This window comes from Calidris pugnax, unplaced genomic scaffold, assembly GCF_001431845.1.
Source record: "Calidris pugnax isolate Ruff unplaced genomic scaffold, ASM143184v1 scaffold245, whole genome shotgun sequence".
Taxonomy (NCBI): Eukaryota; Metazoa; Chordata; class Aves; order Charadriiformes; family Scolopacidae; genus Calidris; species Calidris pugnax.
This window is the reverse complement of record NW_015090982.1, coordinates 744755-757924: the sequence shown is the minus strand read 5'-3', so window position 1 is coordinate 757924 and position 13170 is coordinate 744755. Positions and strand designations below refer to the sequence as shown.

General features: G+C 59.0%; 1 protein-coding gene across 1 annotated transcript in view; it reads right to left on the bottom strand.

The window, feature by feature from the left end:
* The window catches only part of ITPR3 (inositol 1,4,5-trisphosphate receptor, type 3), a 66091-nt gene extending 52944 nt beyond the window's left edge, over window positions 1–13147 (bottom strand). Inside the window, exons 1-3 of the mRNA XM_014953606.1 lie at window positions 12956–13147; window positions 4920–4990; window positions 1073–1194 (exon numbers count right to left, since the gene is read on the bottom strand). Of these exons, the coding sequence (XP_014809092.1) occupies window positions 1073–1194; window positions 4920–4990; window positions 12956–13044 (282 nt within the window). The 5' untranslated portion in view covers window positions 13045–13147. The remainder of the gene's footprint in view (window positions 1–1072; window positions 1195–4919; window positions 4991–12955) is intronic.
* Window positions 13148–13170: the final 23 nt, after the last annotated feature.

Here is a 13170-nt window from a genome sequence, read left to right as displayed (position 1 = left end):
GGGGGGGGGGGGGGGGGGATCTGTGGGGCTGGGCTTGAAGCCTGATGAGATGATTTAATGAATCCCTCCTGAGCTTCGGTTTTATGAATCATCCTGGGGGCCCCGCCAGCTGTCTGAGGCGATTATGCAATGTTTAACATGGGCTGGTTCCAAACCTCATGGAAGTCAACAGGAGCCTTTCTCTTCCACAGCCCTTTGGAGCAGGTCCGGGCTCCCTCCCCCGCGCCAGGCACCCCTGGGTGCTGCAGGGGGTGCGGGGCTGGCACAGCACCTCTCCCTGCTCTGCCATGGGCTCCTCTGCACAAGGAGCATCAGCAGGGCTGAGACAGCAACGGCTGGGCACAGGGTGGCAAGGCAAGTGGACATCACCCCTCATCCCAAAAGCAGCACTGCAGCACTCCCTTCCTCTCCCCACCTGCTCAGCCCCCCAGTATCCGTCCCTGCAGGTCTTCCCTGGGACATCTCCCTTGCACTGGGACCAACAAAACCATCTCTTTGGTCACTGGTGTATTCATCCTGCACTGTCACAGCGTGGGCTCCCCGCTGCACCGAGGGCACACGTGCTGGCACGGCATGGGAGCTCCATCAGGAGCTTGTGGCAGGATCCAAGGTTCGATTGCCAGAGGCCAGAGAAGAGCACCTCCTAAGAAGGGTAACCCAGGGTGCAGCACCCATCCCTGGGGACCAGTCCATCCATGGACCACAAGCCTCAGTCCTGCAGGTGCCAGCGCAAAGCACCTTATGGACCTACCTCAACCCCTTTATTAGACACCATATGCTATGACTAATTAACAGCTGAGGGCTACAGGAGCTGTTCCTCTAGAAAAGGTGGCTGTGGCTAATGGTCCATGGTGAGGGGAGGGCAGTGGGTCAGAAGAAAACAGAGCTGAGCAGAGGGACACCCTGAGGACAGCAAAATCCAGCACACAGGCTGTTTTCTGGGAAGCAAAACAAACCAGGATGTGCAGAGTGAGAGGTTCGGGCATCATCACCCAACCTACCCATGGGGACTGTCCACCTTGGGGACGATGGTCACGCACACCCGCTCCCTGCCCCAGAGAGTCCCACTCACCTGGAGTTTCTGCAGCAGCACCACATCTGCGATCTTCTCCTTGTCCTGCTTGGTTTGCTTGGCCTTCCAGTACTGCTTCTGGGCCGAGTAGCGGTTCATGGGACATACTTTGAAGAGGCAGTCTGGGAGGAGAGGAAGGCAAGCGTGAGGTTGTGGCAGCCACGTGGGCACCAGGACCAACGTCACTGCGGGGCAGGAGCGAGCGCTCCTCCAGGACACTGCTCCCCTCCCAGCAGCATCACTGGGACATGGTCCTCCTGACCCACATCAACTCCATCTGCTGCTGGGGGTCCAAAGGAGACCTGGCCGGGACTGGTGGAGTGTCAGGTCACCTTGCATTAGCCGGTGGATTAGTTTCAAATCAGGGCAAATAATGAGTCCAGGAGTGACTCCACTTCTTGGACTCGAGGTTAGAAGTGTTCCCATTGGAAATGGCCGTGCAATTTGGGAAGGAAAAGTACTGATGAGACCCAGCTGCACCAGAGGAGAGGATCCTGCTGGGAGGGAGAGCAGCCAGCAGGACACGGCCGCCGTGAGACCGGGACACGAGCAGACATCTCCACGTCTCCGTGTTACCCTGCCCATCCGACACCCCGGACCAGCAGGACCACAGGTGGCTGTGCCATCGGCATACACTGGTTTTTCAAACACACTGGTTTTTCAAACACACTGCTGTTCTCCTGGGACTGCTCACGGGAAGCTGCAGTTCCCAGCTGGAAGCGATGAGCAGAAGCACTCCTAAAATCTGTACGTCAACAGCTCCTTTCAAGTCCTCTAAGAAACATTTCAAGGACCTGGAGTGCCCAGTTTGCAGCCCAGCTCCCCCAAACACTTGCAGCGGCTCCACACTCTGCAGATTGCCCAGATTTGCCTGTTTTATCCCGGGATGGGGGGTGGGAAGTGCAGACACCCAGATCCAGGGTTTGGGAGCTGAAGCAGGAGAGCAGATGTCTGGAGACCAGGAGGCACTTCCATCTCCCAAACCCTCACTGGGGGCTGGAAGCTGGACGGGGCGAGGGCAGGAAGGGCTCTGCAGCCCGGATCGCCCTAATCACGCCTGAAATAGCAGCCCAGAAACTTAAGAGACACACATGAAAAAAAAAATTAAAAAAATCACTTCCATCTCTGGCGCCAGTCCCAGCGGCTGGCAGCACCTATTTATTTACCTGGGAGTGACGAACAAACAAGCGCAGAGCAGGGTTCTCACCGGCTTGGGCTGCTGGGGAGAGGCCAAGTTTCACGTTTGGCCGTACAGGGCTGGTTGCTCCTGGCACAGCCCGTGCCAAGGAGGCCAAGACGCCGGGCTTTCCAGCGGGGAGGGGGCAGCTGGGTGCTGCAACGCCTGGCTGCCTTCTCCCACCGCCTCCCAGCAGGGCCACAGGAACACCCGGGGCCACCTGCAGCACCTTACATCGTTTTCATTAAATTGCTAATCGGATTGCAAAAGGATCTGGTATAAAGTAGAAATCGCTGGGTGGGGGGGGATGTTCAAACAAAACCTACACAGCAATTAAGAGATAGGTGCAAATCAAACCCCCGGCTCCACGCACGCCCTGACATCCCTGTCCCAGCTCTAAGCCTTGTTGTGCAAGGAGGGAAACTGAGGCACGGAGTCTTTTGCACACAGAAAGTCTCCAGCAAAGGATTTTTGGAAGCCGGAGGTTTTGGCACCCGGGTCTAAGCACCGGATGATTTTTTGCAGGACGGCTGGTGGGCGGAAAAAGAGGGAAGCCGAGGAAAGCTCCCACGTCAGCGCTGCCCAGCACAGGACTGAAGCACTGTATTTGCTTTTTTTTTTTTTTTTCCTGATGTGCCTGAATGCTGGGAAGAGCCTTGCGGGGGAGAGACCGCAAAGAAAAGCAAATAACGGAGCGGTGCCAGGCGGCAGAGCCCTGGTGTGACACAGGGTGGCCAAGCTGGGTGTCCCCTCGCCGCAGGGACAGGCTCCTGGGTGGCTTTGGCATTTCTAAAAAAATACCCATTTGGGCCTGAGCGCAGGAGAAGGGTCCCGTTTTCCCACTGGGAAGCCGAGCCGGGCCCCGGAGCGACCCGTCTGCTCCTCACGGCAGCGCAGGATGGGGCAGGGTCCGGCCACAGGATACGGGGACGGCAACAGCACATGAAAATCCTCTTAAGGCTCTCGCTGCTGCCGCAAGCAAAGAGCAGCAGCCCCTTGTTTTTACCTCCCCGGCGGTGATGGCTATCGAGAAGGCAGAGCGCTACTTTTCCGGCCATTAAAACAAGCGCCTGGATATCCTGATAGGGTTTGCAGGGAGCGGGGCTGAGTCTAGACCAGACCTTCGCCTGGAAAAGAGATTCAACACCCGCCCGGGCCAGGCAGGGGACGGTGTGGCTGCTGGGACGAGCCTTGCACTGCCCACCCCATGGCTCTTCCCATCCAACCCCAGGTGAAAGTCTGCCGATGGCCGGGACGGCTCCGTGGGCTCTGCAGGGCTGTGGGACTCTAGGGAGCTGTTGGATGTCTCGTTAATTAGCCCCATGTACAAATGAGTGGCAACAGGTCCCACTGAGAGGCAGGTGGGGCTAATTAACCCTAACCCTGCCTAGTGGGATCTCCATGGGGAAGGGTGTCTGCACGGCACCCACTGCAGGGTGTTAGAGCCACCCTGAGAAAGAGATGGAGGCACGAAGCAGAGTGGGGAATCAATATTTTAGATGATTTTTTTAAAGGGGACCTGAAATTAGAGTAGCTGGGATGAAAGAAACAGCTGCCCCAAACCAAGCCCCAAATCCTGTAACGCAATCACTGGTTTGGGGTATTTTCTCAGTGTATGCACAGCTCCACGTACACTCCCCAGCTCTCCCTTCTGGGCGCTCAAACCCCACCGGGACACTCTTTGGGATACAGCCCTTCCCCTGTTTGCATCGTGCCGAGCACACGGGGCAAAACCACCATTTCCCGGGTGCAGCGAGGGCAGAGACTGGTTCCCCGGGCTCAGCCTGGCCCTTTGCTCCCTGGGGACCCCAAAAATCGGGGCCATCTCGCCGGCCGGCCCCAGGGCTTGCAAACGGGGAAAGCGGGAGGCACGTTCTGCTTTTCCAGGCGGCCTGTCCTGGCTTCTCCCAAGCCTTTCCACGGGCCAGGAGCCGCCCCGGCTTCCACTGACTCATCCCCTTTTCCGCCTGGACCTGGCCACGTTTGCCCGCTCCTGCCCGGGGCTGCCCCTCGCCCAAATGGGAAATACCGAGCGCAGCCCCGAGCACCGGAGGAGACGACACAGCCCAAAACGTGCCGGCCGAGGACAGATGGGGATTTACCATCACCCCCTCAGCCCTGCCTGCCTCGTAAATGGGCGACTTAATCCCCCCGGCTGTCTCTGTGGTGCAGCCGAGCGCAGCAGATGTAATTAGTGCTGAGCGTTAACAGACTCGCCTTGAAATACTTTGCCTGTTGCAACCGCCCCTACGCCTCTCCCCTCCTGTTCCTGGCTCCTGGTGGATAGACATCCAGCTGCCGGCATCCCTACGGATGCATCTGGGGATGGTCAGACCTGTCTTTGCAAAGGGTGGCTCCTGGCCACCCCTGCTCCTCAGGGCTACATTTTGGGGTTCCAAGGATTATTCTTCCATGGAGGTGGTTCCAGTAAATGCATAAATGCCCCCAGAGGCAAACACAGGAGGGTAGGTGGTTTGGCCAAGCCACAGAAACAAGTCTACAGAGGCTGTTTGAGATTCCTCCAGGCTCCTCTTGAAGGGATGAGGAAGCCCAGGAGGAGAAGCTAACTGGGAAGCCTGGGATCCTGGTCCCCGTCCCTGGAATGGATGCTCGGGGCCAGCATCATCCCCGAGGCTGCTCACAACAGTGATGGAGCTGCCCTCGTCTCACCTCGAAACTTCTTGGGTGGGTTGTCCAGGTCGCCAGCGGCCGGCTCCACCACGCAGCGATCGTCCACCAGCCTGCACGGGGACAGAAGCAGGAGCGGGGTGTCAGCAGCACGGAGACGGCAGCGGGGCCCGAGCGGAGCGGAGCGGCTTCGCCACAAACCACAGCGCCGCGGCACCGTCACCTGCCCCAAAGCAACAACATCAAAAGCTGCATCTCCTGTTTCCCACCCGTTTGCACTCTATAAATATTTTAGCACAACAACGCTCGGCTCGTGGGGCAACCAGACGCTCTTGGGTGCTTGCTCCCAACACGTCGCCCCCGGTTTGCCACCACCCGCCTTTTCTTTCATGTGTGTTTTTCATCCCGGTCCCTTGGGGCAAAGGGCAGGAGATACAAATCCACGGGGAAGAACCACGGTGCCTGGTGTCAGCCATGCTCCCGGGGCCTTTGCTCAGTGAGGGAGGTTCTGACATCCAAATCCTGCCTTGCCCAGCTCCTGGCTGAGCCGAGCCCTACCCCGGCACAGTGCACGGGCTGCAGCGTTATTTCATGCTTAATCAGGCAAAAATGTGATGAATTCAACTTTCATGCAATGGTTCTCCTTCTCCGGCTGGGAGCTCGCCCCACCAGGACACGGAGGGTGTAGCTGCTCCAGGTGGAGGTGGCAGAGCCCCCCCTCACCCAGTTATTAATTATTATCTGATCAGATGTGCTGGCTCTGCCCATCAGATGCGAAGGGCTGTGTGTCTCCTCCCTGCCCACCTCTTTGTTTTCCCAGCGTTGAGCAAAAATCCTGCGGGTTTGGCCTTGGGTGCTGAGGACCAGTTTCAGATCAGATGGGACGCTGCTTTTCCAAGTTACCGAAACCAGCAAAGCATGAGGTTCTGCTCAGCCCCGAAAGCACGGAGGGACCAGCATCGCCCGAGGGGCTCGTGGCGCCGGGGCCACCCAGATCTCATCTGCACAGGCCCCACAAGGCTTTCAGGGGAACCCGGTGCTCCAGCGAGACAGGCTGTACCCGCTCGCCCGCTTTCTCCCAGCGCCTGGGAAGCCGTGCAGGGAGAGAAACCACACTCCTGCCCCGGGCGAGGAAGTGAGGAGCGTGTCCCCACCTGCGGAGGATGAATTCAGGCAGCGAGGGGATGCAGGAATGCACCCACCACGCCATCCCGGGGGGAGCATCCATCGTGGGGGGCAGCTCTGTCCCTGGGACAGGGGGAACGGTGCAGCCTGGAGGAACCAGGCACACATATGTGACATGGTGACAAAGGGCACAGGGGAGCCTGTGCCACCCCCTCTGCTCCCCAAGGGACTCTCGACCCTCCCAGCAAACCCAACAGCCAGAGCCTTGCAGGAGAGGGACACGCTGCGCTGCAAAGAGCTGGCAAAAGCGACAAGATATCCCCATCCGCAGACCCAGCCTCCTTCCCCCAGCCCAGCCGCCCTCCAGAGGAGGGGAAAATTCCTTTCAATAGCTCAGCAGAGGAATTTGGCCTCGGCACTGATGGATTGGGACCCCGGGGACTCCAGTGCTGCTGTGTCCTTGGCAGCGGAGCCGAGGGCTGGCGCGGGGCTCTGGACACCCGGCGCTGCCGCTGCCCCGACACCAGCTCCCTGCGCTCTTTAAAGCTCCCCAGGGGTAGGGGAGATTAACCTTAGATTTCAAATAAAGAGAAAAAAACAATTTCCCTAATGCTTTTGGTGGCAGCAGAATCTTAAAAACAATTAGCAAAGACCTAGAAGATTGCAAACAAAAAACCCAACAAACCCAGGAGGTTTCAGCAAGTACAGGGTGGGCTCTTTGCCAGACTTTGCAAACACTCATGGTGGGCAGCACAGGGGGTTTTGGGCAGGGGCTGCCCCGAGGCAATGCCTTTCCATGGGCCCTGACAGCAGGGAAGGTGTCGGGCACATTCTCAAACTCCTGCGGGACATGGAGCCTCGGGAAGGCAGGGAAAGAGGTAAAGAGAGGGAAAAACCAGAGCAGAAGCAGCGGGTGGAGAGGGGCTGCACCACTCGTCTCACCTCGGGGGAGATGTGCAAAGCCTCAGCCCAGCCTCGATGCCACTTATGGGTGGTTTTGGTTTCTATAACTATTATTTTGATGGGGGACAGGGAAGAACAAACACTCTCGATGTGCCTGGGAGCGAGGACCACCGAAGGCTGAGCCCTGGCCGACCCTCGGAGCAAAACACCAACCCTGGGCACGCGGCCGGCTCCCACCAGTGCGGGGGGTTCAACTCATCTGTGCACTTTAAAAGGATAAAAACCCTCTCCCATGGTGGCCAGGGGTCTCCGAGGAAGCGCCTGGCCCATTTTCAGTGCAGAAGTGAACCGTGCAGGAGCCTCCCACCCAGCCCAGCTCTGCCAGTGCCACTCGCCTGCCGCTTCCCCGTGCCCGGCGTTCCCGCTCCGCCAGGCAGGATTAGAGACACTGACCTGCCAAGCTGGAAGTCTTAATTAGTTAATGTTCTCAAGGCAGTTTCAGCATCTCTAATCCTGGGATTACACACTCTGCAGGAATGCAAAGTGTTATTTTTATTAAACTGATACTCCAGACTAACATTCTTCAGTTAAAAAAAAAAAAAAATCACTGAAAATAAAAGGATTCTGACAGGGTGGACATGAGTCACCTGGGGGACTGCTGGGGCCGGGATGTGCATCCACGAATAACCCACATCAGCGCAGTGGGAAGGGGGGACACGGAGCTCCCTCTGCCACGGGAGCAGCAGGGACGGGGGGTGCCCCGAGGGCAGCTGTCATTTCTCAGGTGTTAATGAGAAAAAAAAAAAAAGGGGCTGTCGACATCTGAGCACCTGGAGGAAGATCCGATCCCGGGCGAAGCACCAGGCTGCACGCACCCATGAAAATTTTCACCTTTTCCCTTTGCAAATCACCCCCCGGGGGAGCACGAGGGGCCGGATCCCGCTCGTGGATGAAGCCCGCAGCCGGGCGAGCATCTGGTTAGTTTTAAGCCGTGCAAGGCATCGCAGTGGTTCCAGTGGGGCTTTTCCGCATGCTTTTTGAAATAAAATAAATAAATAAGTAAATTAAAATCGAGCACAAAGTGATTCCCTGGCCCGGGGCCAGCCAGCGCTTGGCCTGGAGCGAGGCAGAGCCTTTGCCGGAGGTCAGGGGAAAAGCGGCTCGTCCAGGGCTGGGATCCGCTGCGGTCGGACACCCCGAGCCTCCCCCGGGGCCGGCGGCAGCTGGGGCTGACGTGGAGGTATCGCTCCTGCAGCCAGGTCCTAGGCTGGGGAGGAGGAGGAGAAGGAGGAGGAGGAGAGAGCCTTCCTCAGCCGCAGGGCTCCCGGTGCCGAGGGGAGCTCCGGAAAGCCATGGTCTGGGGGTGCAGGGGAAGGAGGGCTCTGGGAGATGGGGAGCCCCAAGCCAGGCAGGAACACCCGGCCACAACGCCCACTGAACCTGGAGGTGAGGATGAGGAGGAGGAAGAGGAGAGCTCGCTGTTGGGCACAAGGCTGGATCAGCCGCTCTGGCTCAGGGTGCAAGACAGGCAGCGAGCCCGCAGGGTGGATCAAAAAAAATAAAGTGAGTGAATGCAGGGAAGACACAAAAATGCAGCTTTTCCTCCCACCGCCCCAGCGCGAGGAGGAGGAAGCTGCTCGTGGCCTCGCGTGCTTCTCCTCCCCACAGAGACGAGTTCGTCCTGACCCGGCAGAGCTGGAGTTACCCTTTAACCAGCCGGGTTCTCCTGAACTGCTCCACCCTGCAAATCCACCTGCAATCACAATTGCAGCTATCAAAGGCATTATTTCACCTTAAACAGCCAAAAGCTGTGTGGGCAGGTTTGCTGCTGGCCCTTCCCCTCTGCAAGCCCACGGTGCTGGTCCCCGAGCCCCCGGCCGGGTCTGGGAGCCCCACGGGGATGGCAGAGATGGGGCAGCACATCCCCCCAGCAAGCCCAGGCACCTGCTCTGCATTTCTACTCCCTCCTGGTTCTATTTGGTGCTGATTTATCAGGGACACCAGATAAGATGGGGACACTCACAAACAGCCGTGTCTCCCAGCATCACCCCATCCATCGCGCCGGAGCAGGAACCAAATCACGGTCTCTGAGCTCCTTTCCTTGCTCGGCCACCAGTTTGTTTTGCCTGAGTGATCCCCACAGGGCACCCCACATCAGCGGCTGCTCCCCCCATCCCAGACCCAGTCCCAAAAGTTCCCCGTCCCCAAGCACAGGTCTCCCAGGAGTTACCAGTGAGAGTCCCAAAGCCGCACGTACGAGCTCCCCGCAGTGGGGTGCCATGTCCTGCTCAGTGCCACCACCTCCCTGACCCACACTGTCCCAAGCTGCCATCTCCTCAGACACCTTTAAATTTGCAGCAGCAAAGTCGGGCAGCCCCGCAGAGCCCTTCCCCATCCCCTGGCTGAAAGTAGCCTTGAATCGAGCTGAGGGATGACCAAACCACCCCTGGGTCCCTGCATCTCACAAACTCCTCCTGGGCACCTTCCCATGTCCCCCGAAACCACTTCTGGCATCTCCAATACACCCATCCCATCCCCTCACCTCCCCAAAGGGACCGTGTTGCTCCTGTAGGCACCTCTCACCCTGCCTTCCCATGGGACTTCTTAAGTAACCTCCTCTTTTTGGGCTGCCTTTAGCGTTTTAGTGACTTTGGGTATTTTGGCTCATTGTTCCCCACCTAGCCCAGCGCCGAGCGCGCAGGATCGCTCCCCACCCTTCGGCGGGATGTTTTTCCTCCCTTAAAAGCAAACGCCCACTGCAGAGAGGGTGTGCGGGAGGAAGGCTTTGTGCTCGGGGGCCTTCACTGGTGCCATTTGGGGGGGGGAACTGGGAGCAGAGGAAGCTCAGCCGGGGGCTGCAGGGCTCCCACCGCCCCTGCCACCAATCCACTCCTTCGTCCTCAGCAAGTCTGCTGTACAAAAGGAGGAAAGCCCTTTATAAAAATCAAATCAAATGAAATAAACTGAGACTTAGTGTTAATAAAGGGCCTGATTCTGCTTCCGTGCTGCTTTTCAAGGCATCCCGATGTCCTGATTTGGGGTAAAACAGAACTGATTTTCTGTTCAGTGATTGTTAGTGTTAATAAAGGGCCTGATTCTGCTTCCATGCTGCTTTTCAAGGCATCCTGATATCCTGGTTTGGGGTAAAACAGAACCGATTCTCTGTTCAGTGATTGCGAATTCAGATTGAATTCACAATCAATTTCAGATTGTCAGATTGTCTCTGAAATTAATGGCGTATTAGGGGCCAGCCCAGCCAAAACCTGAGGACACCCGTACGAAGAAGAAAGCCCAGTGCTGTGTGAGTGGCCAGTCCAGCCCCCAGGTAGCCCCGTGCACCCGGGCTCAAGGGAAAGCAACTGCTTTCCTGGCAGAAAGAGCCCGGCAGGCTCCTGCAAACGATGGCACCCATCCCTCAGAAGGCAAGGGTGGCAAGAGCAACCAGCCCAGTCCCGGCCAAACCCCTTCTCTTCCCGTTTCCCCACAGCCCAGGGCAGGGCTTCACCCTGGCACGGGGGCGGCTGGGCTCCCAGACCCACTGCTTCTGGGCCAGACCCCACCAGTGACGAAGCACTGGGGTTAACGGGTTTAAGGCAGAGCAGGAGCAGCAGCAGAGCCGGGCAGGAGGCAGCAGCCCCAGCGCACACCCCACTTCTTTCCCCCTGCTCTCCTCAGACCCCTTTCCCCCTTTCCTCAGCCTCTCTGACACAGACACAGCTGCAGAGATGCTCGGTACAAGCAGCTCCAAACTCCTCTGGGCCTCCCCCAGCGCCGCATCCCGCACGGAGACGGACAGAGCCCCGTGTCCCACAGCACTGCCCAGCTGGGGTTCAGTTGACATTCACACCTGCATCACCCAGGACACCCCAGAGACCTCTTCTGCTCAGGAGGAGCTCCCTACCCTGCCAGGACGCTGGCACGGGGGTGTCACAAGCACCAGCACATTGGGCTACATCCCTTAATGTGACACTTGTGACCAGCACCTGGAGACACTCCACACCATCCCATACGAACAGAGGATCCCACTGCGGACCCTCAGCGATCCCACAGCCAAACCCAGTCCCTCTGGGAGGAAGGATGGGGGCAGTGCTTTCCGGCAGGGTGCTCAGCACCCAGCGTGGGGCTGGCAGAGCTATTTGCCTTGCAAATGAGCCAAATAGGGTCCCAAGCTGTGGCAGGAGGGCTAGGGAGAAGCACTCTCGGTGAGTCACCCAGCCCCTTATCGCAGGAGTGATTTAAGGTGTGGTTGGGTCTCCCAGCTCGTGGGGCACAAGGAAAAACAATTTCAGAGGGCGGGAAACAACCTGGAGCAAGCAGAACGCGGGGAAGGGAGGCTGCCTGGCAAAAGCCATGGTGGGGTCTGGGAGAAGAGGGTCTCCAAGCAAGCCCTGCTTTTCAGACGCTTATAAGTAAGTCTAGAGAAGCCCCCTGCAAAAAGGGGGAGGCTGGGATCCAGATTTGTGAAGGGATTGGGGCTCCAAAGAGTCTAAATCTCTTAATTCAGCTCCTGTGTGGCATTGGGACATGCTGTGGGGGTTAAAAACCAGTGTCAGGTCCCAGCAGAGACCCCTCCGGACCCGATTTCACAGCCAGGGCTGCAGCCCCTGCCTCGGGACGGCTCTGGCACCGGGAGAGCAGGCCAGATACCAAGAGACCTCTCCAAAAAAGGACCCTGGGGATGTCCTCCCACAGCCAGGCTGCATCCCGCACATGCAGGACCTTCTGCCCGACACCGTGTGGTTGCAGGGACAGGGATTTTGTGCCCGGGTCTTGCACCCACTTGCACCCAGCAGCCCATTTGTGAGCAGCATCCCTCAGCCGACCGGAGGAAGGCTTTGGTGGGCATTAACCCAGCGGCTGCCCGTGCCCAGCAGTGGGCGCGCGAACACGCGTAGGCGAAGGTACGTACGGCTCCGGTTGTACACAGGCATGTGGGAGCAAGTGCATTCATCGCAGATTATAGAGCCGGGCAGCTCCTGCCCCAGGAATCCCATCCAAGTCAGCATTCCTGGCTGAGCTCAGCCTCTCCTACAAGCAGCATGGGGCAGGCGTGCTGGCGCAGACCCACATCCACCCGGGGCTGAGGGCAAGGTTTGGGTCCCCGCTTCGGGGTAAGGAAAAAAACCCACCCGTGCTCAGGGGCATCCGGCAGCCCCGCCAGAGCCCTCCCGGTGCCACGGGGCAAACCCACTCCTGCCAGGAACAAGGGGGTGGAGAAGGGCATCTCTGAAGTCTTAGAATCATCCAATGGTTTAGGTTGGAAGGGACCTTAAAGATCATCTTGTTCTGACCCCCTGCCATGGGTAGGGACACCTGGCTTTGGCCTGGCTTTGTCTGGGCGCTCCATTAGCACCATTGGCCTGCACGGGAACAGCGGGGACAAAGGGACAGGTCCCTGGATTCCCTGCTCATCTTCCCAGGACGGGCCCCAAGATCCCCTCACCCCTGCTGACACGTCCAGGGGGCTGCACGGAGTCGGCTCAGCCTGGACCTGGCAGTGCCCTGGTCCCCCCAGCCCTGAGCAGCACTCGGTGGCCATGGGGACCCGCATATTGGTGGCCCCGCAGTGATTCCCACTGCCCACTGGCCGTGTGGGACCCCGAGAGGGGACAGCGAGAGCCACCACTACCTGTCCCAGGGGGACGGCAGCCTCCAGCTGCACTGGGGAGGGCTGGAAGCACTTACACCCCCCGGGAGGGTGACCCGTCCCGCTCAGCCCCACACACAGCCCCTTCCCCATCCCACCAACCCCTCTCGCTGCTTAAGCCCGTTTTGTCTCCCCCAGCCCCTAATTGGGGTGGAAACAGTTCCTGGCCACGGCTGCCAGAGAGGGTGAGCTCCAGGGTCCCTGCAGGGCCACATCCTGCCCCCGGCAGCCACCAGAGGCCCCAGCTTCACCTCCCCAGCACCTGCGCCCGGCCCCGCACCAGCACCCTGACTTTCCGGCCCCTTTTCCCACCGGCGTCGGGCTCAGCACCATCCTCCCGTCCCACCCCGCTGTCCCTGGGACCGGGCTGGCTGGGGGGCGGCCCCGGGAGGGTCTCACTCACCCCAAAGTGCTGATGAAGCCATTGACGGAGCCTTCGGCGTACAGGGAGACGATGTCCCCGATGTGCAGGAAACTTGACATCTCATTCATGGTTGCCCTCGACCCGGCACGGTCCCCTTCCTTCCCCAAGTCACCTTCCCGTGTCCAAATCCACCATGGGGCGAGAAAAGCTTAGGGGACCCCCTTCTCCGGGGGCGAGGAGGGAGCAGGGTGGGG